Here is a 23,383-nt window from a genome sequence, read left to right as displayed (position 1 = left end):
TGTTATTGGCTATCAGATTCAGCATTAACGCCATTCACTAGAACATTTAGAAATGGCTTCATACGTTGCTTGTGATGCACATGTCATAGTAGTTGAGTGCCCAAATGGAATCTAGTGAAATTAAGCTCATTAAGAGACCGAAATGGAAACTGCAAAGATTTCTTTTAACAATATAATCATATAAGCCCTCAAAGGTCATTTCTACTGAACATTGTCAACGAATGCCACATTTCATCCTGTATTCAATGCCAAGAGCCTGCCCAATTCCCTTCCTCCTCTCTCTCTCTCCTTCCTTCCCCTTAGTCCCGCCCTCCCTCCCTTCCTCCCTCCCTCCCTTCCTCCCTCCCTTCTTCTCAAGCAGCAGCTGAGGGGAAGCATTTGTGATAGGAGTCATGCTGATATCAGACAGCTGGTGACAGTGATGGGCCATTTATGGGGTGAAAGCTACTGATAAAACAAAACTTAATTATCTGGGGTTGGCAAGAATGCCCAGCGAGAAACTCTGAACTCTTTTAACTCTTAAGTGTACATGCGCATATAAAGACAAATGTACATTTAGTAATTCATTTCTGCTGGCAGCAGCAGGAAATTAAGTAGGGATTAATTGTTAGATTTTCTTTCTGTTCCTAGTGTGAGGGAGGGCTGAAACAATTAACTCTTAGTGAACCAGGAAAAGAAACTCATGCTCAAAAACTTTTTTAAGGTAATTATTTTAATTTAAATTGTTTTATATAATATATTCTTTTTCCATCCTTATTAAGTTGGGTATTTCTTATTTACATTTCAAATGTTATTCCCTTCCCCAGTTTCCAGGCCAACATCCCCCTAACCCCTACCACTCCCCTTCTATATGGGTGTTCCCCTCCCATCGTCCCCCCATTACCACCCTCCCCGCAACAATCACGTTCACTGGGTGTCCAGCCTTGGCAAAACCAAGGGCTTCCCCTTCCACTGGTCCCTTACTAGGCTATGTATAGTCTTTGGGTAGTGGCTTAGTCCCTGGAAGCTCTGGTTGGTTGGCATTTCTGTTCATATGGTGTCTCAAGCCCCTTCAAGCTCTTCCAGTTCTTTCTCTGATTCCTTCAATGGGAGTCCCATTCTCAGTTCAGTGGTTTGCTGCTGGCATTTGCCTATGTATTTGCCATATTCTGGCTGTGTCTCTCAGGAAAATCTTTCACATAAGCAAATATGCATAGACACACACATTCATACACATACTCATATCATGCCCGGCCCAATCATCCACTCCACAAGTATTTACACACACACACACACACACACACACACACACACACACACACACACACAGTGGATGGAGCAAAAGCCCCTGTGAGTAGGTTTCATTGAGAAGTACCTGCACTGAAAGAACTCACTCATTCTGGATGAAAAGTAAGCTCCAACCTTTATTACTCAGAGGAAGAAAAAGCTTCTACCTCTTTATTGCTGAATGAAAGAAACCTAAGTCTATAAGAAAACAGTCCTGTCCTTCTCAGAAAGAAGAAGCCTATTGTTGAGGGATAAAAAGCCTGCCTGCTCTCTCTGCTCTGCTCTGCTCTGCTCTGCTCTGCTCTCTCTGCTCTGCTCTGCTCTGCTCACTGTTATCATTCTTAGTTCTTAGACTTTTTCAGGATACATAATCACATGGTATTCCAAGCATCTTTTTTCAAAAGTTCACCAATAAGTTTAAATCATAGATTGAAGAAGTTACAGCAGAAATGGTTACATATGTTTTCATTAAGACTAGTTATAGAATTAAACATCCATTATTGGCTACTAGCTCCACAGTCATTGAGAGTTTAAAACAATAATTTTTTGTGTCATAAGTTAGCTCAGTTTTGTCAAGAGGCAAAGCATCTTCCTTGTGTCTCATTAATTTTAAAGTTTTATATAGATAAATCCAGTCAATATTTTATCTTCTGTCCTTGCACCAACAATTGTCTATCCCTAGTTTAAGACCTCAGATAATGGTTTCATGACCAGCCTAGAAGGGATGTTTGCCCTGATCCTTATTTTATTTCAAATCTGACTTCTATTTTAGTGCAATTAGTCTGTCACACATGAAGGTTTACAGATCCCTAATTGCAGCCTTTTCTGTAGGGGGTTCAAAATTACTAGTATAAATTTAGGAATTCCATAGTATCATTATTAGGAATTATGAAATCATCAATCTACACAGCATCACAAAAGAGAACATCTTTGTTGATCTGCGGAAAATCTGACCAATAGGGTGGACTAATGCCCATGGATCTTAACATTTTATAATAGTGACAGGAAAGACATATCGGCAATAGGAATCAACCCTGAGGTGAGATTTCTGAAAGTCTTGAAATTCAGAGTTATCCATTGCAGTCATTCAAAATGATGAGTTATCTCCAGAAAATCACGTAGCCTTTAGCCTTTTCTAGATAGCTCCTGACAATTCAAGGTGATTAGACTGCAAATATTGCTATGGAAGTTACAAGTTCATAGTACAAGTAAGTATGGACATTCTAAGGTATTGTGGTAGCTTCATTGGAAAATAAAATCTCCCACACTGAATAATTACACGGTCATTTATACAGATACTAAAATTTCCAATAATCATGACAGCAGTCTAATTTTATGGTTGTTCTTGCTTTATTTTGTAGAAAATAATATCATACAAAAAGTAGAAAAAATCTTCAAGGGAAAAAGTCTCAGACCGAAGAGAAAGCTAAAGTAAGTAGAGGTAACTAATAATATATTTGAATATGAGGCTTAAGGGTTAGAATTTTGGATACATGGTTAATGTTAATCAAGTAACAGTTATGTGGGAAATAAAGAACATTGCTACCTTTAACCCAGAAAATCACAAGAACTGACTTTTTGGAATTTGTTAAAAGCTGGGTCTTTGTGATCTGGAAGGGGCAGAGATTTGTTGGGTATAGGAATCTTCTATGAAATCATTACAGATTACAAAGGTTCATTAAAATAAGAGTAAATCTGAAGTTTAAATTCTATCAACTCCTAATATCCAGAATAATCCAGAAAACCACTGTCCTAAAGGATTCATTTACACAGAATACTCTTTTAAAAGAGTAATCAGTTGTTGATTCTAGCTCTCATCTGAAAAGTATCCTACAGAAATATGCCATGTTGTGAAGTTTTATTAATCTACTCTAACTTATTTATAGTTATAACCTGTCTGCGTGCTATGTATTCAATATGCTGTCTCATAGATCTTGAAAGTATTATTTGATATTATACTTGATGTCAGCCCAAATACCAAGAGGTGATTAAATATCTTATTTACAAATGAGAGTTAAAGCCCCCACCCATCTTGTCATGCAAGGTATCTTCTTCGGTTCTTATTTGGCTTCATAATCATGGGTTCATCTTCCACATTATCTATCATCCAGAGTAGACTTTCTACAACTTTACAGAAATTAAATCAGTATTTTGGGTATTCCACCTTTACGAAATATGAAATACTCCTAAGTTGATATCATTGACTGTTATCTTTCCCAAGCTCTTTGCGTCATGTCAATGGTTGACTTGGGGAAGAATAGGAGGTTGATTTTGTCCCGAATCTGCTTGGTCTTTACCCCATAGATGATTGGGTTGATGGCAGGAGGAATGGCTACATAGAGGTTTGCAAATAGTATATGGAAGGAGTGGGGGATATTGTGACCAAAACGATGGGCAAGGACAGAGAATATCGCTGGTGTGTAGAATATAAGAATGACACAGACATGGGAACCACATGTGCTGAGGGCTTTCTGGCGGGCATCCCGGGAGGGAAGGTTAAACACAGTACGGAGAATAACAGTGTAGGAGATGCCAATCAAGATCAGATCTGACATGACAGTCATTATAGGTACTGCAAAGCCATACCAGATATTGATGGAGATGTCAGCACAGGCCAGACGAGCAATGCCTATGTGCTCACAGTATGTGTGGGGAATGACGAGCTCTCGGCAGAAAGGCAGTCGTTTTAGCAAGAACACACACGGGAATATGATACAAAAGCTCCTGCTGATAATCACCACCACAATCTTAATAACAATCTGATGGGTGAGGATGGTAGTGTATCTTAGGGGGAAGCAGATAGCAACATAGCGATCAAAGGCCATGGCCAGCAGGATAGCAGAATCCATGGCAAAGCTGAAATGGAGGAAAAACATCTGAGTAAGACATCCAGGGAACGTGATGTGCTGAGGACCCAGCCAGAAGATGCTGACGGTTTTGGGAACACATGTATTACACAGGATGAGATCTGTACCAGCCAACATGGAGAGGAAAAAGAACATGGGCTCATGCAGACTGCGCTCCGTAAGAATGAGGTAGAGAAGGATGCTGTTGCCTGCAAACGCCACGAGGTAAATAATAAAGAAGGAGATACCAATCCATAGGTGGAGCTGCTCCAGCCCTGGGATTCCCAGGAGGATGAAAAAGCCTGGATTGAAGCTGCTAAGGTTGAATATCTCCATTATGGGCATGCGTTAAAGGACTCACCTAAACTGAAAGTAAAATATCATGATAGTTACAGTGATACAGGCAAAATTTCCTGATACCTTTCCCTCTCAGAAATCATCATTCTGTCCCTCTTCTCTTCTTTTTTTTTCTTTTTTTCGGAGCTGGGGACCGAACCCAGGGCCTTGCACTTGGTAGGCAAGTGCTCTACCACTGAGCTAAATCCCCAACCCCTCTTCTCTTCGTTTTATGAATAAATGTTTGCCAAACTTTCAGTCATATGCATCATTGAAGTGTTTTCCCAGAGACTTAAGTCATATGACTGAATCAGTTCTGACAGCAACCCAATGACGTTTCCTCGGAAATTTTGTGCATTGAATAATACTGCACAAAGAATGAGTTAGGTGGGTTGCTCAGAGCTGGAGCATTTGTCTAGCATGTACATGGTCGCATGCTCAATACCCACGAATGCAAAAATATATATTTTAAACTGTTAAATATTAGTCAAATCCATGTAATTATCTAGTTGCTATGTGGGGCTTCACAAAGACAGACTGGGTGTCTGACACCTAAGCAGACTATCCAGTGTCTTGTTCTTCCCTGATTCTCCACACTCAACTGTACAATACCCCATGTGTCTGCCCTGGTTCTCATCATGGCTGCAGAAGTTTCAGGTATAGCTCAGAGTCATGTGCTAAGCTTCTTTCATCAAACTTCCGGTGTCAGCGACTTATTCCACTCTTCGCACATTCCTAAGCTGAAATCTATTCAAGAGGAGACAGGGCCTGATAAGTGACTATATCAGATTTTTCTCAGGAAAATAAAGGCTACCTACTACCCACGATGAAAGCAAATCCCAGAAATAGACACTCGGACTCCTGGCAACACTACACAATGTCATTCTTGTCCCCGTCTCTTTAATGATTCGTGCTTGTCTGACTTCACTGAAACAGACAGTTTATCTTTTTAAAACTCTCAAATTTTGTGATCTGATATACAGCTCTTTTAGTCCAATGCCAATACCCCTCATTTTATTATTTCTATTTTTTCTCTTGTGAATATTGGAATTCTACAGTGCTATGTCTTTATTGTTTTCTTACTATGCAAATTGTACTAAGTAGTGCTCTATATGAATAATGTAACATTAACTGGGCCCCTGTGGTGAACATTCTTAAGTTTCTGATGTTAAATACAGATGATGTTACAGTTCTGATGTTAAATTCCTTGGCTTTGGAATTATGTATCCTCTGCCTGTGTTCTTCATCAAGATTACTGTATTGGTTTTTCTACTGTCTCAATCTCATTTCTTTTATATTTTCCAAGTCAAAGATTGCTCAACACAATCAGTTTTTCTGTGTCTTCAAATCGTGTTAGTCATATCTACCTCACACAAAGGAAGCCTCCTCATCTCTAAATGATTATCATATGCAAGTGCTCACTCTGAATATGTATGTAACTTATACAGATTGCTCTAACCTACATACTATCTGCTCTTGTTCCTAACATAAATGCATCTGTTTTTCACTTGCAGTTATAAGTTTAGAAAAGATCCAGAAAGGATTTTCAGAAAATGTAAAAATGCAAGACATATTTTAAAAGTATGTCCCAATTAACTTCTTGTAGTTTACCCGTTATCAAGGCTGACCTTGGAAGTTGGGCCTCATTGTTCCTGGAGAATAGATGAGAGCTGAGATCTATCTGTCCCAACCACAGAATAAATAAGGTTGGAATCCAATCACTCCCTTATTGACAAGGCTGGTGTCAATAAGGGTTCTCACTTATGCTCAATGCTAAGCAACATCTCCATTATAAGAAGATCCTACTGCAGGAGATTTGGATGTATAAAGATGCTTTAACATGAGTTCAGTCAATGGTACAAGAATTTCTGTTGGATATTCGAAAGTTGTATATAAACTACCTTCCCCACATGTCACATATCTATAAACATACGCCTAGATGATTATCTGTAGAAAAAAGTAGAAGGCTTAAAAACCTAGATGTAGCAGTCCATTCCTTCAATCCCAGTCTTTGGGAGACTGGAACAGAAGGCTCCTTGCTACACAGCCTTGCTACACAGAGAGGAAAGAAAAGAAAAAAAGGAGATAACAAATTTCATGATGACTAAAGATGACTTCTAATAAATCCATATGATTCTATTAATATTCAGAATATAAGAATACTAAGAATATATTAGTATTCATAAAGATTGCAAAGCTAAAGCCCATTGATCTAAAGAAACTTGGTGATGGATATAAATAATTAAGTCATATGAAATATGAAAATAAAATTCTATCCTTTCATTAAATTTTCTTTAAAAGAGTTGAATGGCATAAGTTTAGCATCTTAACAAGGACTTCAAACGGCTGATGATACCCAGTTCTGTGAAATATCTGGTGAAATAAGGAGGTAGCACAGCTAGTTTTGTAAAGAATTTACTGTCAAGCATCTCTACAGATTAATTTAGCTGTATGTATCCAGAAAATAAAAAAATAAAAGGATCATACACATTCCCCTAGTGGCTTCAAATACAGAAATATTCCTGAAGAAGAGGTTATAGAAATACATAAGGTTATATATGGTGGCAATAATTCAATTACATTTTGAATGCAAATAAAATTATAATGTAGAAAATGAACATTGTCAGAGTGACGCACATCTACACTTCCACTGAGAAATATAGTGTGTCCGTACACAGTGTAAGAGAAGAGTATGCAGGCTTTAAGAAGAATGAGGTAAAGCTATGCACATGAAAGTCAAAAATCATAGGAGTACTTTTGTTAAATGAAGACCAACTGGAACACACAGCTACTATATGTTAGCACTGATTGAAAGTCTCAGCATTTGCATCAATATAAGTCAGCTGTCAAAAGGGTATATTAATGGGTACATTATTTTTGAAAATTAAGTGGAGAAGATATTTTTAATTTTTAGCTTTTATTACATATATGTATGAATATATCTAGTGTCATATACTTTGTTTTAAAATGAAACTTTTTTCTGGGCATGGTGTCCCATGCTTTTAATCCCAGCCCCTGGGAAGGAAGGACAGGCATATGAATTCCAGGTCAGGCTAGTCTACATAATAAGCAAAAGAAATTTTCTGTATGAATGATGATGAAAATGATACACTTAAGTCAGAATGAAAATTAAGACCCACTGGAATGGTTGTGATGTGCTCGCTTGCTTGCTACCAAGCCTGACTCCCTGAATTCCATTCCCAGGACCCACTTAGTTATCAGAGAGAACTGACTCTGCACATTGTCTTCTCACTCCTATGCATGTCCTATGTCACATGTACACACACACACACACACACACACACACACACACGACATAATGTGAAGAAAATCACAAATAAAAATATTAAAAATGGAGGAATGAAAAATTTTATACTAAATAATATGTAATAGAACCAAATGTTTTGACAACTGAAGCCAAACAGATGAAACTCAGAAAAAAATGTTGACAAATATTATTCATGAGTTCTCAGAAGTGGGAATAGGTTAACTTATGTAAAATAAGTAAAAAAGATTCTCAAAAGTTATCTTTTTCTAAGTAAGGCCTTATTTAGACAGTTTAAGACTATTTTTGTTCTGTTGGTTTGGTTTTCATGGTGCTAGGAACTGAACCCAGGGCTTCACTTGTAATCTGCAAGCACCTTATCTAATTATATTCCCAAGTCTATCTTCTTATGCTTAAAGAAGAAACAAGTCAAAGAATTTCCAAGTAATTAATAGGCCTACAGAAGCTTAAAAGTAGTCCATGCTTACCTTAAAAGTTGACAGGAGCCTGATAAGGATGTCTCCTGAGAGGCTCTGCCAGAGCCTTACTGATACAGATTAAGATGCTTGCAGCTAACCATCAGACTGAGTATGGGGAACCCCAATGGAGGAGTTATAGAAAGGACTGAAGGAGCTGAAGGGGTTTGCAACCCCATAGGAAGAACAAAAGTATCAACTAACCAGACACCCCAGAGCTCCCAGGGACTAAACCACCAACCAAAGAGTACACGTGGGGGACCTATGGCTCCAACCCCATATGTAGTAGAGGATGGCATTGTCTGGCATCAATAGAAGGAGAGGCCCTTGGTCCTGTGAAGGCTCTTTTCCCCAGTGTAGGGAAACACCAGTGTGTTGAGGTGGGAGTGGATAGGTGGGAGGGGGTGCATCCTCATAGAAGCAGGAAGAGAAGGGATGAGAGGGGGGGAACCAGGAAAGGGGATAACATTTGAAATGTAAGTACATAAACTGTCCAAGAAAAAAGAAAAGAAAAAGGAAAGCTATTATAAGCATTGTGTAAGAACCTAGACATTCACTCAGTCACTCAAAGAAGGATTTTCTGTTGGCTGGGGACATAGCTTGGTGGTAGAATGCTTGCTTGCCTAATACACACAAGTTGCTGAGTTTAATGCCTAGGGCTTTTTTTTTAATTTTCTTGAATCAATATGTCTCTATATGAGCTAGACCATAATTATAATCTGTAAGAAGTAGATTTTTTCTTCGATATTTTATGTATTTACATTTCAAATGTTATCCCCTTTCCCCCAATCCCGTGTTCCCTCCCCCTCCCCCTGCTTCTATGAGGATACTCCCATTCCCACCCACCCACTCCAACTTCAATGTCCTGGCATTACCCTACATTGGGAAAATGAGTCTTAACAGGACCAAGGGCTTTTCCTCCTATTGATACTGGACAATGCCATACTCTGCTACACATGTGTCATGGGTCCATCCATGTGTACTCATTGATTGGTGGTTTAGTTCCTGGGAGCTCTGGTAGGGTCTGGTTGGCAACTAATTTGATCAGTCAATAACTATCAATTATGTTATGCATAAAGTTTATTATTGTTCCCAGCCATCTCTCCCTGTCAACCTTCTATCACAGCATCCCACCATAATAGAAAAGACAGGCTCCTGAATTTTTACCTCAGAGAATTGTAAGGTCTGAAGGGGCATGAACATTAGCTCCACACATTTACATACTCCTGGACAGGAGAAAGGGTCCCACCATGGAATCCACCAGCGCCAGTCCTTTTCATGAAAGGATACTCTCTGAAGAGACTCACCTAGATATGGGAAATTAGTACCTCCAATTACCTTTAAAGTCCTAAGGTCCTAAGGCCCATTCCAGAAATTCAATTTGTATTAAGCATGTATGTTACCCCATGGTGTGCAGAGAAAGCTCTACCCTGGTACTTGCCCCCATCACCACCAAAAGAATGTGTTCACAAGTACAAACCTCTGCTTGCTTATAGGAAATAACATGTAAGTCTCCATGGTTATCTTCCAGTCTCCAATCTTAAGATGGATGGCTGCAGTTTGGTATATCCACACCAAAAACAAAACAAAACAAAACAAAACAAAACAAAACAAAAAACCTATTATGAATACACACTTTCATTAAAGGTTCTCATGTTCTTAGGGTTAGAACTTTTGCCTTCCCCAAAATCATGGAAATGCTTTGAGGGGAGTATTGGGATGCACTAAGATTTGAATTGATAGACACTTTTCTTTTACACCATTGTTTTATGTGATGATATGCTATAGAAATATAGGCAGGGTTCTTATTCTATTTCATAAAGCCCACCTTCGCCACAGCTCCCCTTCACTCCACCAGCTCTATTTCTCTCCAGATCTAGCAGTTTGACTTCCTCTAGGAGGTCTATCCTGCTTCCCACCAGTTTATACCTTGGAGGTCTGGTTCTTTTGAGAAAGCAGAGTTAAGACTGAAGAGCGCAAAAATGCAGCAAGAAAAAGGCTGATGAAAGAAAGGGAAAAGCAGTTTCAATGCCAAGACAGACAGACAAAAGAACAAAATTAGCATACAGGGCATATACTCACAGCAAGGAGGAGCCAATGCAGAGCCTAGAAGGTGGAGTGTTGATAAACATCCTAGTCTTCTCCAGGGATCCTAAACCAGTTGGAACGGAGAACCTTGAAGCCTGGGAGAATTGGATACCAAACTTTTAAGTTAGCCTAGGACATGAGCAAACATCAAGTCGAATTAATGCCTTGATTCCCTAAGAGCCTATCTCCTTCATGGAAGTTTGGGGATCTTAGAAGGGAAGGGAGTGTGCAGTGAAAAGATAGAATAGATCTTCTTTTTCCTTTCCATGGATAGCACTCCTATAAGAGTTGAATTAAACAAAGAAAATCAAAATATACATTTTTAATGTTTACATGATGAAGGAAAATTCAAAAAGCAAGACTCAAAGAGCCAGGAATTGTGTGTTTTTAAGGTTGGGTTTTTTGTTTTGTTTCATTTTTTGGTTTGTTTGTTTGTTTGTTTGTTTGTTTGTTTGTTTGCGATATTGTCAGCCATTACTGGTACTAAATTAGGTGTCTTAACAAACCTGCTGGATGCAGACTCTTGTTTTCTCTGTATAGTATTATTTTTCCTCAGATAAGAGATACCCCACTTCTAAAATGTGGCTCTTCTAATATACTTACAGGCAAGGTACAGCAGGACCTCTCTAAGTTTTATTTCTTGCCTTAGGATAGAATTCTAGAATTCCAAAATCTTCTTTAAAGAAAAATTCTGTCTCTCACAACATGCTCCTGGGGGATATATGGGCGACAAAAGAGAAAGGGAAGAACTCTAAAGAAACATTTTGCTCCCTGAAGCCTTTCTTACTTCATTTGTTCAAAGAAGCTCCAGGCTAAGGAGCTGCACTTTGGGGAACATGCCCAAACACCAAGAGAGGCATTGCTGAGCCATTGATCTAGAAGGTCCATAGAGCAAGGACTAGTAATCCCCCATCCCCATACAAAATTCCTTCAACTTCTTGTTTTTGTTATCTTCTGTATCCATGGATGTAAGCAACTTTATCATGCATGATCAATTAGTACCACTGAACTGAAATAAACCTTTTTGGACATTTAGGAAACAAAATCTCGGGGGCATTTCTGGCATTACCTGCCATCTTTGCAAGTTCAAAACAGTCTGTGTTTCCAAACTTCAGCACCAGATGGCTCTCCCATCTTCCCCCTCTGTGGTAAATCAACACTAACTTTGGTTGAGCCTATTTGTCAGATAATAGGGTAGTAACCTATTTCTGTGGAGTAAATCTCTAGCACAGATAATTCAGGCTCGAAAGCTATAGGTGCCCAGAGACAGTGTTCAGTTTAGCCCTCCCAGCAGGAAAATCTTTAACATAACCTCTCAGCAATCCAACAAGGAAATCTACATTTGACGTCCAGAGCTGGAAGTCAGTTCTTGCTCTGTTCTACCTGCCCTTAGTGCTGCATGGCAAGGTGTAAGTGCTACAGTAATAAGTTTTCATACACGTGAACGCATAAAGGTAATTTGGAAATATTTAAAGACAAGTTCCAGAGTCAAACATGGTGGCACACACCTGTAATCCCAGCAGAAGAACCTGAGACAGGAAGATTGTGAGTGCAAGACTAGCCTGAACCACTTAAATAGTTCAAGGATAGTCTGTGCTACATAACCAGACTCTGTCTCGAAGAATGCACATATAAATAAGCAAATAAATAAGGAGAAGTTCCAAGGATTATGTGTGGTAACAATTATCACCAATCTCTGGTAGAAAATACTTTCCATATCAGTTTCCAAGTTTTCTGACTGTGCAGACTGACTAATGAGCCCAAGCAAACTATTTCTTGAAAAATACAGATTTTTCTCATTAACTAACAGTCACTTATAGACAGACAGGAGGTTGGAGCATAGTCAAACTTGATGTCAAATCAAAGGTGAAAGTGCAACACACACACACACACACACACACACACACACACACACACACACACACACTCTACCAGAATGGCTCACAAGATTTTCAAACTCAAATATTCAATTAAAATGCTGTGCTAATTTTGCTATAGAATAGCCTCAGAGAACAGAATACATCTGATCAGTTTCTGCTTTTAGATCCATATTCTTGGTGATGCCATTTACCATAAAGGAAAACATTGCGGGTACTCTTGCTATAAAAGGAGGTTCTAGATCTCTGGTGGCTTGAACTGTTTAGTGTGTAGTAATTACATAAAGGCTGGTTCTGAGTTTCTAAACTGGTTTTTGAAAAACTTAATTTGAGGGATTTATGCTTCATTTGTGTATGTGATTCCATAATTATATTAGACAAAGTTTTCAGAGTTCAGAATTTCACAGACCCCTGTATGCATACTATGTCTATTAATACATGCTGTAATCCTTACAACTCTTTCTTCTCATCTGTAACTAAATTAACTGTTATTACTCTTTCAAAAATCATTTTTAATTAAATATGGTACTCCAAAATAAAACAAATTAGGCCATAGAAATTTACTTTTTCTTTGAGCATGTAATTAAGAAAGACAGAAAGAAAAAAGGGATAGCTCTACTTAATCCAGCAAGTGCAGGGTAAGGGGGGAATAAAGAGAGATGTTTGGGTTGGTTTTTTTTTTTTTTTACTCATTTTCTTTAAACAAGTAAAGGAAGAACCATGGTTTGAAGAAGTGTAAGCAAAAATTTTAGTAATTACAGCAGAAAGCATTAGGATTGGTCAGTACTTAGCAAGGAAAAGTACAGTACATTACTTCTAATAAAGAAGCTGTGAAACACAGGATGTTGGGAAATGCCATTATTCAAATAGCTATCAGGAAGTGATGCGAGCCTCAGTTGTGGTGTTGCTCACCAGCACTGAGACTGACCAGCTCTAGTCACCAAAGTATATGACAGTTTAGCAGAAGAAGCCTTGATTTTCCCAGAGGTTTTGGAGGTCTCTCCCACTTTTCTCTTCATCTGTACTTTATGCATGGGTAGAATGACCATGTTTCAAATAAACGGAAATTAAAAGTTTCACCAAATAGACGTTGCCTGACTTTAGCTTTCAGTGCATACTCATTGTGTCTTTCTCAAAGAGAAGAAAAGAAGGAATTTGTCCTGGATCTGCTTGGTCTTTACTCCATATACAACTGGATTTAGAGCAGGAGGGATAGCCACATAGAAGTTAGCAAATAAGATGAGAACATTACGAGGAACACTGTGCCCAAAACGATGGGCGAGGATGGAGAAGAAGGCAGGTGTGTAGAACATGAGGATGACACAGACATGGGAGCCACATGTGCTCAAGGCCTTCTGGCGGGCACCCTGGGAAGAGAGAAGAAAAACTGCCCGGAGGATGAAGATGTAGGATACTGCAATCAGGATGACATCTGAGATTACAGTCATGAGGGGAACAGAAAACCCATACCAGATGTTGATAGAGATGTCTGCAGAGGAAAGCCTTGCAACACCTATATGCTCACAGTATGTGTGAGGAATGACACGAGTCTTGCAAAATGGCAACCGTCTGAGCAGGAAAACATCTGGCAGGATGACTGAGAAGCTCCTCACAATGATGCTCACCATAATCTTGACAATCACCTGCGGAGTCAGAATGGTGCTGTACCTCAAGGGCAAGCAGATAGCCACGTAGCGATCAAACGCCATGGCTAACAGGATAGCCGAGTCCACCACAAAGCTGAAATGGAGGAAAAACATCTGACTGAGACAACCAGAGAAAGTTATTTCTTGGGACCCAAACCAAAGGTTACTGAGCAGTTTGGGCACTGTGGCAGTGGACAAGATGATGTCTGTGCTGGCCAGCATGGACAGGAATATAAACATGGGCTCGTGGAGGCTCTGCTCCACTGCGATCAGGTAGAGGAGAATGCAGTTGCCTACAATAGCCACAACATAGATGACACAAAAGGGAATCCCGATCCAGATGTGGAACTTTTCCAAGCCAGGTATGCCAACAAGAATGAAGGAATATGGGTTGTAGCAGCTTAGGTTATACATGGCCTCTGTGGTAACTGCTGGTTCTGGAGCCTGTGGGTAGAGATTCTTTCAAAATCATATATGAAAGGTAAATGTTCGACTCTGGTAGAGGACTAGTGACAAGTCAGCGTTCCTGCTTAGAAGCACCCCCTATTTCCAAGATGAATAAATACCATAGATTGCTTTCCCATTGCCCCTTCTACATTCCACTGGCTTCTCTTCATTTCTCTGTATTCATATTGATTAATAATCAATATTAAAAAATAATTTGTATAAGTCAGGAACTGCATATGATTAAGACCCTAAAAGGAGCACATTTTTAAAGGGGAGAAAGTGCCAAATGTAAGAGGGAATAGAAATGGAGAGAGAAATGAAAGGGAAAAGCTAAAAATACAAGTATTAAAAATACTATGCTGGGAAGGAATTCGCTGCGTGCGTGGAGTCCGACGCGGTCGTGCATGCGAGTACAAGCTGGGGGTGGGGTGGCTGTAAGCGTACGTGAGCAGCCGCTGGAGGGGTGGAGGGGTGCGGGGGGGGGGGTAGCACTGCGGAACCAAAGACTTTGGAGCGCAGGTGAAATTCGAAGGGGGACTGCCGTTAACCCCTTCCTGCCCGACCCGAAACTCCGGGCCCCAGGACCGAACGAACGGGGGGCTTCCCCAGTTCTCTGGGCGGGGCAGTCCCTGCTGGGAAGATCTTCCTCTAATGAGCTGAGACCCCCCCCCGTTGCCATGGAAACGGCTTCCTGGCTCGGCAGGCGCTTGCTTCCTCCCTCCCGCACTGCCCTTCCTCCTGCCGACCACGTGCTTCCCACTCCTGTTCTCGGTACCGCAGGGCTGGGGGGTCAGTAGGGCCAGGGCGTGCGTGACTCAGGCCAGCCCTGGGGTCCCCAGACCGCACTCGGCCTCATTCCCCTGCTCTGCCAGGATGACTCATACCTCGCGGCTTTCCTTGTATATGACTCAGGCCCCTGAGGAGGGGACTTTGGGACCCCCGCTCCGGGCATCCAGGAGTTCTGGAGACCTCGAGTGAGGAGTTACAACTCTGGAGACAGGAGGCCGGGCCGGCATCCCCTTTCGTTGAACATTGCGAAAGTCATCGGGGACGCTTCCCCCATCCTTAAATTAAGAGATCCTTCCCCGGCTTGGCTCCGGGAACCCAGTGCCCCCGCCCACCAGCCCACAGGAAATTTTGGCAGAGCCTATCGCGTGGCAATGAAACGGTTAAAGTCGAAAAAAAAAATACTATGCTGTTAAGACAGAGTACTGCTCTTCCAGATGACCTGAATTCTTTTCTCAGTACCCTTGAGGCATGGATCACTACAGCCTGTAACTCCACTTCCAGGGACTCTGACTCCTCCTGGCCTCCACAGGCACCCGCACTTATGTGTATGCACCCACATTCAGACCCCGCACATAAACTCAGAATTGAAAATAAACCTTAAGTTCAGGAGTTTTGTTTTGTTTTGTTTCCTTGCTTGCTTTGTGCTGTACTGAATGAAGCTGAGCTGAACTGGACGAAGGAAAGAGAAGTCACTTGCTTAAGGTAAATTCTGTGTTCAAGACAATACATTTGATAAAGTAAGCTGAAGCACTTGAGTGCCCACAGGGGAAAGATGATGGAAGAAGAACGATGAAATAGCAGGTTCTCATTCTGGGCGGTGTGGGAGCTTCTGCTTCAGGGATGAAAATGTGCTTTATTTAGTTTATAGGCTTCGAGGTTGCAAACATAAAAGTGTGTTTTCCTGAGAGACGTGGGAGGGGACAAGCAATATTAACTCAACTATAGGAGAAAGTCATAAACCCAAGGAATGCTTTTTTCAGGAAATGCTAAAGTTTGGGGCCTCAAGGCCATTGTCCTAAACATTAAATGCTCTCTCCTCTTCATTGTTAGCAGAGGAGACATTCTGACTTCTAGTATGGAGGAAGTTTCCATAAACAAAAAACAGCCAGTCAGAGAAGTTTCTACAGGTAAAGTGCCTGCTGAGTGCCTCCTAGTGCAAAATTAAAGAATCAAGGAACTTTTGCCTCCAAGTTTTCTTTTCTGGTCTGCTGGTGACTAGACCCTACCTTTGAGAATCTCTAGCTTTGTACTAAATAGGGCCCACATTTAGGGATGACACTGACATTGGAAAACACCCTTTGTATTCTAACTCAGTTTTTGTGATCTATTTTAGACAGTTCTTTTCAGGGAGGGAAAGATAATTAGGACATTGAGGCCAGGAAGTTCCCTGTTGTTAGTACCACAGATTAAGAGCCATCCATAGGTAAATGTTAGAGTTGGTGCTCATCCAAAAACAATTAACCATAATAAAGTTACAAAGTCGTTCAAAAGGCAGGAAAGTGAGTTAACATGCAGTTCATAACAGTTCTACACTAGGACCTGTGATGGGTATCTGTTGTTGCATGCCCAGGGAAAAAATAAAACAAAACCTAGGGCCACCTAGGCTTTGTGACACGTCTTCTAAGCCACCAGTCAGGGATTTACATGAGTGAACTGCTCTTTCTTAATTTGTCACTAGTACTTGCCTTAACCAGTCAAAGCGAGCACATCACATCCACCTGAGAAAAATGCAAATGGCCATCAGCAGATGTGTGTTCTTGTGAATGTGTGTTCTGAGTCCCATCACATAGTCTGGTACAGAATAAACTACCAAAAGCACAGAACTTTTATAAATAATGCATGGCAGCAGATGTCCATGATGTCCTCCCTAAAATGACATCTATGTCTTTGACTGATGAGCAAGCAAGACCTGGAAGACCCGTGATGTCAAAATATCTCATTAATGATGAAGTTTAAGTTCAGTCTATTATAGCACAGATTTGCTGTTAACTCCACCACAGTCCAAAAGAAGAGTCGCAGGGAATACATCTGAGAGGAAGCAAAATAACTACTCATCACTGAAACTATGAAGGAGGGTAGGGGTGGGGGTTCAAAGAATCAGAACCATGGGTTCTTGCTTTAGTCAAAACTTATTCTAAACTTATTTCTTTCACCAGAAAGCCTCTACTGAAATCCTGGACATTTTTCTGAGTACATTAGTTTCTCTGAACTTGGAATCAATAGCTTCCTATAAAGAGCCCACTATCTTATCATAGAATCATTGGTGTTGGACCAGAGAGATGGCTCAGCAGGTAAAGGCACTTGTTGCTACGCCTTTTGATATAAATTAGATCCCTAGAATCCACACAATGAAAGAAGAAAACTGACTCACATAAGCTGTTCTTTGACTTCCAAATGTACATTATGGCACAAATGCAAATGCAAACATGTGAGTATATGCATGTGCACACACCCAGGTACATGTGTGCATACACACCACACACATAAATGAAATAAATGTGATTTTAAATTTTTTTAGAAAGATGTCAAATCACTGATGTCAAAAAGATCTAGGTCTCCCACAGACAAGTGTTCTGATCACAATCCCTTAGACACCAAATGAGCTAGAAATTGTGTAATAATATCACAGATGTGGGGAAAGGATTTCTCCTCACTAACTGATCGCAGTGTTAACTCACCAGTCTGGACTCTCTTGGTTCACGGGTGTGATGGAAAGAATTTGAAAGAATTTGGTTACACTTTCAGAAGGGAAAGATGCTACTGGGAGGTAAATTAAAACATTTATGCACAACTAAATTCTCAAGAGGTAAATAGGGTGGAGTGATCTCTCCCCTTCCCATTCTCACACAAGGGATATGATTAACTATGTGTCATTTCCCTTGAGGAGGGATGTATCTTGCCTATTTTAATAGCCTATAGACATTGTGTCCCTGGAAGGTTCATCCAGAGACAAGTCAGGCAGATGGTTGAGACAGAATTCTTAAAATCTAAGAGTGTTCCTGAAGTTTTAGGATCCTTTAGTCAGTTTACATGAACTTGTACCAATCCTATGTAAATAACATTACCATGTTCTAGAGTTTTGATACTGAAGAAGAAACTTTCTAATTTGGTTTTCAGTTTTTCTTTTGCTTTTTCCAGTCCCTTTTACTGACAGTTTCTCAGTTTTCAAATATACACAAATCACAAATACAATTGAGATAGTGATTGCATGGGAACAATATACCAATAAGGAAATGTTTGATAACTTTATCTTACAGAATATTACTTAAACTATAAATATTAAAAATGTATTTCATCATCAGTGGGATTCTTTTCCTACTGATTTACCCAGTAACAGATTATAATCTCTATATGTACTTAAAATAAAAATACCCTTTATTGCATGAGGATTATATAAGTATTCTATAGCCACTACTAAAAACACAGCATGGGGCTGGAGAGGTGCTCTTTCAGAGGAGCTGTGTTCAAATCACAGTGCACACATGGGGACACACAAGCACCAATTCCTCCAACTCAAATGGGTCTGATGTCTTCTGGCATTTGCCTTCTCCACAAACATGTGGTGTACACATTCAGGATAAATATGTACATATAAAATCAAATAATTAAATAAACCTCAGCATACTCCATGGTATAAAACAACAGGAATGCATTGTATGACTTTGCTATTCAAAAGTTCAGAGTTTTAGTGCAAAGGCAAAATGTTGAACAAGCTAATTTTCTTTGTGAAACCTGTAAAAAAAAAATAATTCTCTTGTTTGTTCCAAGTGTTCCCACTGTATCCTCAAAATCATAAACATTGCTCTTTCTTCTTGGCATTTAAAAAATTATTTTGTGTATAGCTTCATATGTATAACTGCATCTTTATTAGTGTTTTCTGTATCTCTCGCCTTCAACCCCTCCCATGTCCCCTCTCGCTCCTTTGTTCATGTTATTACTGTCACATTTCCCTGTCCACATTGGCTCATCAACTAGTGTTGTCATTGCGCAAATTTGTTTAGAAAATGCATTGTTGAAATTTAAAGACTGTGTTTTCCCTGTCATGTCTAGGGGAAAACATTTAGGAGCAGGCATAGTGAAACTGTGACTCTTATATGTTACTCCTGTCTTTATATCAAAGTCAAATTGTCTTTTAATTCTCATCTTCTGCCTTTCTTTTTACTTGTGATTGCATTCAAGAAGTTTGGATAAAACAAAATAGTTACCCCCATTACAGTATATTAAATTGGTTTATTTAATTACATTTGATGTTCAGACTACTAAAAGTGCTAGAAAAACGAAAATAGAGTTACATTCTTCTTTAAATATGTATGTGATGGAGGATGCATGTGCAAAATCGATAAAGAAATCCTCAATTCAATAATATAAGTTACATAAGGTAGGCTAGAGAAAAATAAATATCTTGAACAACTTTTCATGAGGAAAACACTATAAAATAGTCAATATGTACATGTTAAGGCTCCTATCACAAATTCAACCTTATGTAAATAAAAGTCTTAATTTAAAATCCATGTACACTTCTAAAATGCAAAACTGCCATGACTGAAAACTCAAGCCTTGTCAAGAATGTCAAGAGCAGGAAACACGACAGAAGAGGAGGTGGGAAGTAAGAGCTGGAGGAAGGGGTGGAATGTTAAGGAATGTTGTCTATAAGGTTGTGGTGGTTTCAGTACTCTTGGCCTGTGGGAGGAAATGTGGCACATGTGGGAGTTGGCTTTGAAGGTATCCTACTATACTCAGGCTTAACTCATTGCAGAGGAGACCCTCCTCCTAGCTGCCTGAAGAAAGGAGTCTTCTCCTGACTACCTTCTGATCAAGATTGCAGTGTGAAACAATGCAGTGTAATGAACATATCCTCAGCAACACACGCTATATCACATTTAAAAGTGTTGATGACCTTTTTCGCCATGGGTTTGCTGTCAGAGCACAGGTGTAGTGAAAGTCACGGCTAATTCAAAGCAAAGATGGGAAAGGAAAAGACTCACATCCATATCATTGTAATTGGACACGTAGATTCCGGCAAGTCCACCACAACCGGCCACCTGATCTACAAAGTTTGAAAAGAAGGCTGCCAAGGTGAGAAAACGCTCTGTCAAGTGTGCCTAGGTCTTGGACAAACTGAAAGGTGGGCATGAGCGTGGTATCACTATTGACATCTCCCTGTGGATGTTTGAGACCAGCAAATACTATGTGACTATCATTGATGCCCCAGGACACAAAGACTTCGTCAAAAACATGATAACGGGCTTGTCTCATGACTGCGCTGTCCTGGTTGTCGCTGCCGGTGTTGATGAATTTGAAGCTGGTATCTACAAGAACGGGCAGACCTGTGAGTGTGCTCTTCTGGCTTACGCCATGGATATTAAACAGCTAATTGTTGGTGTCAACAAAATGGATTCCACTGAGTCAGATGAGATATGAGGAAATTGTTAAGGAAGTCAGCACCTACATTAAGAAGATTGGCTGCATCCCTGACTCAGTAGCATTTGTGCCCATTTCTGGTTGGAATGGTGACAACATGCTGGAGTCAAGTGATAATATGGTTCAAGGGATGGAAAGTCACCCCCAAAGATGGCAGTGCCAGTGGCACCACGCTGCTGGAAGCATTGGACTATATCCTGCTGCCAACTCATCCAAGTGACAAGTCCCTCCAGGATGTCTATAAAATTGGGGGCATTGTCACTGTCCCCATGGGCCGAGTGGAAACTGGTATTCTCAAACCTGGCATGGTGGTTACCTTTGCTCCAGTCAATGTAACAATGAAGTCAAGTCTGTAAAAATGCACCGGGAAGTTTTGACTGAAGCTCTTCCTGGGGACTATGTGGGCCTCGGTGTAAAGAACGTGCCTATCAACAATGTTAGAGGTGGAAATGTTGCTGGTGTCAGCTAAAATGACACACCGATGGAAGCAGCTGGCTTCACTGCTCAGGTGATTATCCTGAACCATCCAGGCCAAATTAGTGCTGGCTGTGCCCCTGTTCTGGATTGTCACGCAGCCCACATCACATGCAAGGTTGCCAAGCTTAAAGAAAAGGTAGATAGATCATCATTCAAGTAAGAAGCTGGAAGATGGCCCCAAATTCCTAAAGTCTGGCGATGCTGCTATTGTTCATATGGTCCCTGGCGAGCCCATGTGTGTTGAGAGCTTCTCTGACTATCCTCCACTTGGTCATTTTGCTGTTTGTGACATGAGGCAGACAGTTGCTGTGGGTGTCATCAAAGCTCTGAACAAGAAGGCTGTAGGAGCTGGCAACATCACTAAGTCTTCCCAGAAAGCTCAGAAAGCTAAATGAATATTATCTCGAACACCTGCCACCCCAGTCTTAATCAGCAGTGGAAGAATAGTCTCACACGTGTTTGTCTCAATTGGCCATTTATGTTTAAGAGTAAAAGACTGGTTAATGATAACAATGCATAGTAAAACCTACAAAAGAAAAGAAAGTTTTGTGAACCATTTTTGGTATGTGGCAGCTTTAAGTTATTAATTTTCAAAATCAGGACTTTTTAATGGAAATAACTTGGCCAAAAATCTGTTACAGAATTTTTGACCCATTAAAACAAGTTTAATGAGAGAAAAGGTGTTGATGACAGTGAGACTCACCACTTTCAATAGTTTATATTACATAGTAAATGTTTGTGGACTAGCAATCTTGTAATAATGTGAAATACCAGAATTAATTTCTCTGTTCTACTAATTTTTGGCCAACCATAACAGAACCCTTTTCTCCCTTCTGGTCTAGTAACTGTCCTGAGAAAGTACTCATGAGAAAATAGCAACCAAAACAACAGAAACCCCACATACATATGGAAACAGAATAACTCTCTACTCAATGATAACTTGGTCAGGGAAGACATAACAAAAGAAATGAAAGGCTTTAGGATTTAATGATAATGGAAGCCCAGCATACGCAAACTTATGGGGCACAACGAAAGCAATGCTAAGTGGAAAACTCTTAGCTCTCAGTGCCATCATGAGAAATTGGAGAGAGCACATTTAAAAGCTCTAGAACAAAAAGAACAAACACACCCAACAGGAGTAGATGGCAGAAAATAATCAAACTCAGTGCTGGAATCAACTAAGTAGAAATAAAGAAAACAATACAAAGAATCAACAAAAGTAGCTTCCCATTAAAGTTTACACTTTCAGTGTTGACTATATTATATACACGTGTACAACTGAATAATAAAATAAGATTCATGACATACTTAGAAGTAGGAAAACAATGAGCTCTATATCTGCTTTTACATCTTGTGCCCATTAACTGTATCCAATCCTCCTTGTTCCTTTTTATGTGGAGATTCTTGTCCTCTTTTCTTCATTTTATACTGGACCCACATGTACATTAGTGTCTGAGTGTCTCTGTATGTAGATGATTATACATACATACATGCATACACACATACATACATTTAGAGATACATATGTATTATTCATATATTGTTAGCTAGACTATGCATGAAAGAAGTGTGTTTCTCAGAAAGTGATAATTCACTTACTGTTATGCATTAGGCCCATACATCTTTCTACTAATGTTTAATTTCATTTTTCTTTAGATTTGAGAAGAAATTTTTCATGTAATGCAATAGCATCCACTTATCTCCAAATTGCCACAGAGGGCAGGACTTACAAAATAGTTTGTCTTTATCATTAACCGCTTGTTGGACAACTACTTAAATTATTGATTTTCTTTTTTTTTTGTTACAGATAGTTTATGTGTTTACATTTCAAGTGTTATCCCATTTCCCAGTTCTCCCCTCCCCCTGCTTCTATGAGGATGCACCCCCTCCCACCTACTCACTCCCACCTCAACACCCTACGGTTCCCCTGCACTGGGGAAATGAGCCTTCATTGGACAGGGTTTCTCCTCCTATTGATGCTAGACAGTGCCATCCTCTACTACATATGTGGCTGGAGCCATGGGTCACCCATGTGTACTCTTTGGTTGATGGTTTAGTCTCTGGCAGGTCTGGGGGGTGGTTAGTTAGTTGATATTGTTGTTCGTCCTATGAGGTTGCAAACCCCTTCAGCTCCTTCAGTCCTTTCTCTAGTTCCTCCATTGGGGTCCCCGGACTCAGGCTAATGGTTAGCTGTAATCATCTTAATCTGTATCAATAAGGCTCTGGCAGAGCCTCTCAGGAGACATCCATCTCAGGTTCCTGTCTGCAAGCACTTCTTGACTTAAGTAATAGGGACTGGGTTTAATGACTGAATATGGGATGGATTCCCAGGTGGGGCAGTCTCTGGATGTCCTTGCCTTCAGTCTCTGCTCCACTCATTGTCCCTGTATTTCCTCCCATGAGTATTTTGTTCCCCCTTGTAAGAAGAACTGATGCATCCATATTTTGG

General features: G+C 40.1%; 3 protein-coding genes and 1 pseudogene across 3 annotated transcripts in view; 1 reads left to right on the top strand and 3 right to left on the bottom strand.

The window, feature by feature from the left end:
• Positions 1-15,335, bottom strand: part of Or52u1 (olfactory receptor family 52 subfamily U member 1) — a 33,439-nt gene extending 18,104 nt beyond the window's left edge. Inside the window, exons 1-2 of the mRNA XM_087658775.1 lie at positions 15,132-15,335; positions 10,272-10,372 (exon numbers count right to left, since the gene is read on the bottom strand). The gene's annotated coding sequence lies outside the window, so the exon portion shown is untranslated. The remainder of the gene's footprint in view (positions 1-10,271; positions 10,373-15,131) is intronic.
• Or52h7 (olfactory receptor family 52 subfamily H member 7) lies at positions 3,474-4,448 on the bottom strand. The gene is given in 1 exon segment (NM_001000167.1): positions 3,474-4,448. A coding segment is annotated over 1 exon segment (975 nt).
• On the bottom strand, positions 13,273-14,214 carry Or52h9 (olfactory receptor family 52 subfamily H member 9). Its single transcript, NM_001000546.1, has one exon. The coding sequence runs from the start codon at positions 14,212-14,214 to the stop codon at positions 13,273-13,275; it is 942 nt and encodes a 313-aa protein (NP_001000546.1).
• A 4,665-nt stretch (positions 15,336-20,000) lies between the features above and the next one.
• Positions 20,001-21,329, top strand: Eef1a1-ps4 (eukaryotic translation elongation factor 1 alpha 1, pseudogene 4; annotated as a pseudogene).
• The last annotated feature ends 2,054 nt before the right edge of the window (positions 21,330-23,383 follow it).

This window comes from Rattus norvegicus, chromosome 1, assembly GCF_021556685.1.
Source record: "Rattus norvegicus strain SHRSP/BbbUtx chromosome 1, alternate assembly SHRSP_T2T, whole genome shotgun sequence".
Lineage (NCBI taxonomy): Eukaryota > Metazoa > Chordata > Mammalia > Rodentia > Muridae > Rattus > Rattus norvegicus.
Note: the sequence above shows the minus strand (reverse complement) of the source record. Positions and strands in the feature narration are given on the sequence as shown.

Excerpts from the sequence above, each read along its gene's own strand:
- Or52h9 (NM_001000546.1), bottom strand. The coding sequence starts at position 14,214 with ATGTATAACCTAAGCTGCTACAACCCATATTCCTTCATTCTTGTTGGC.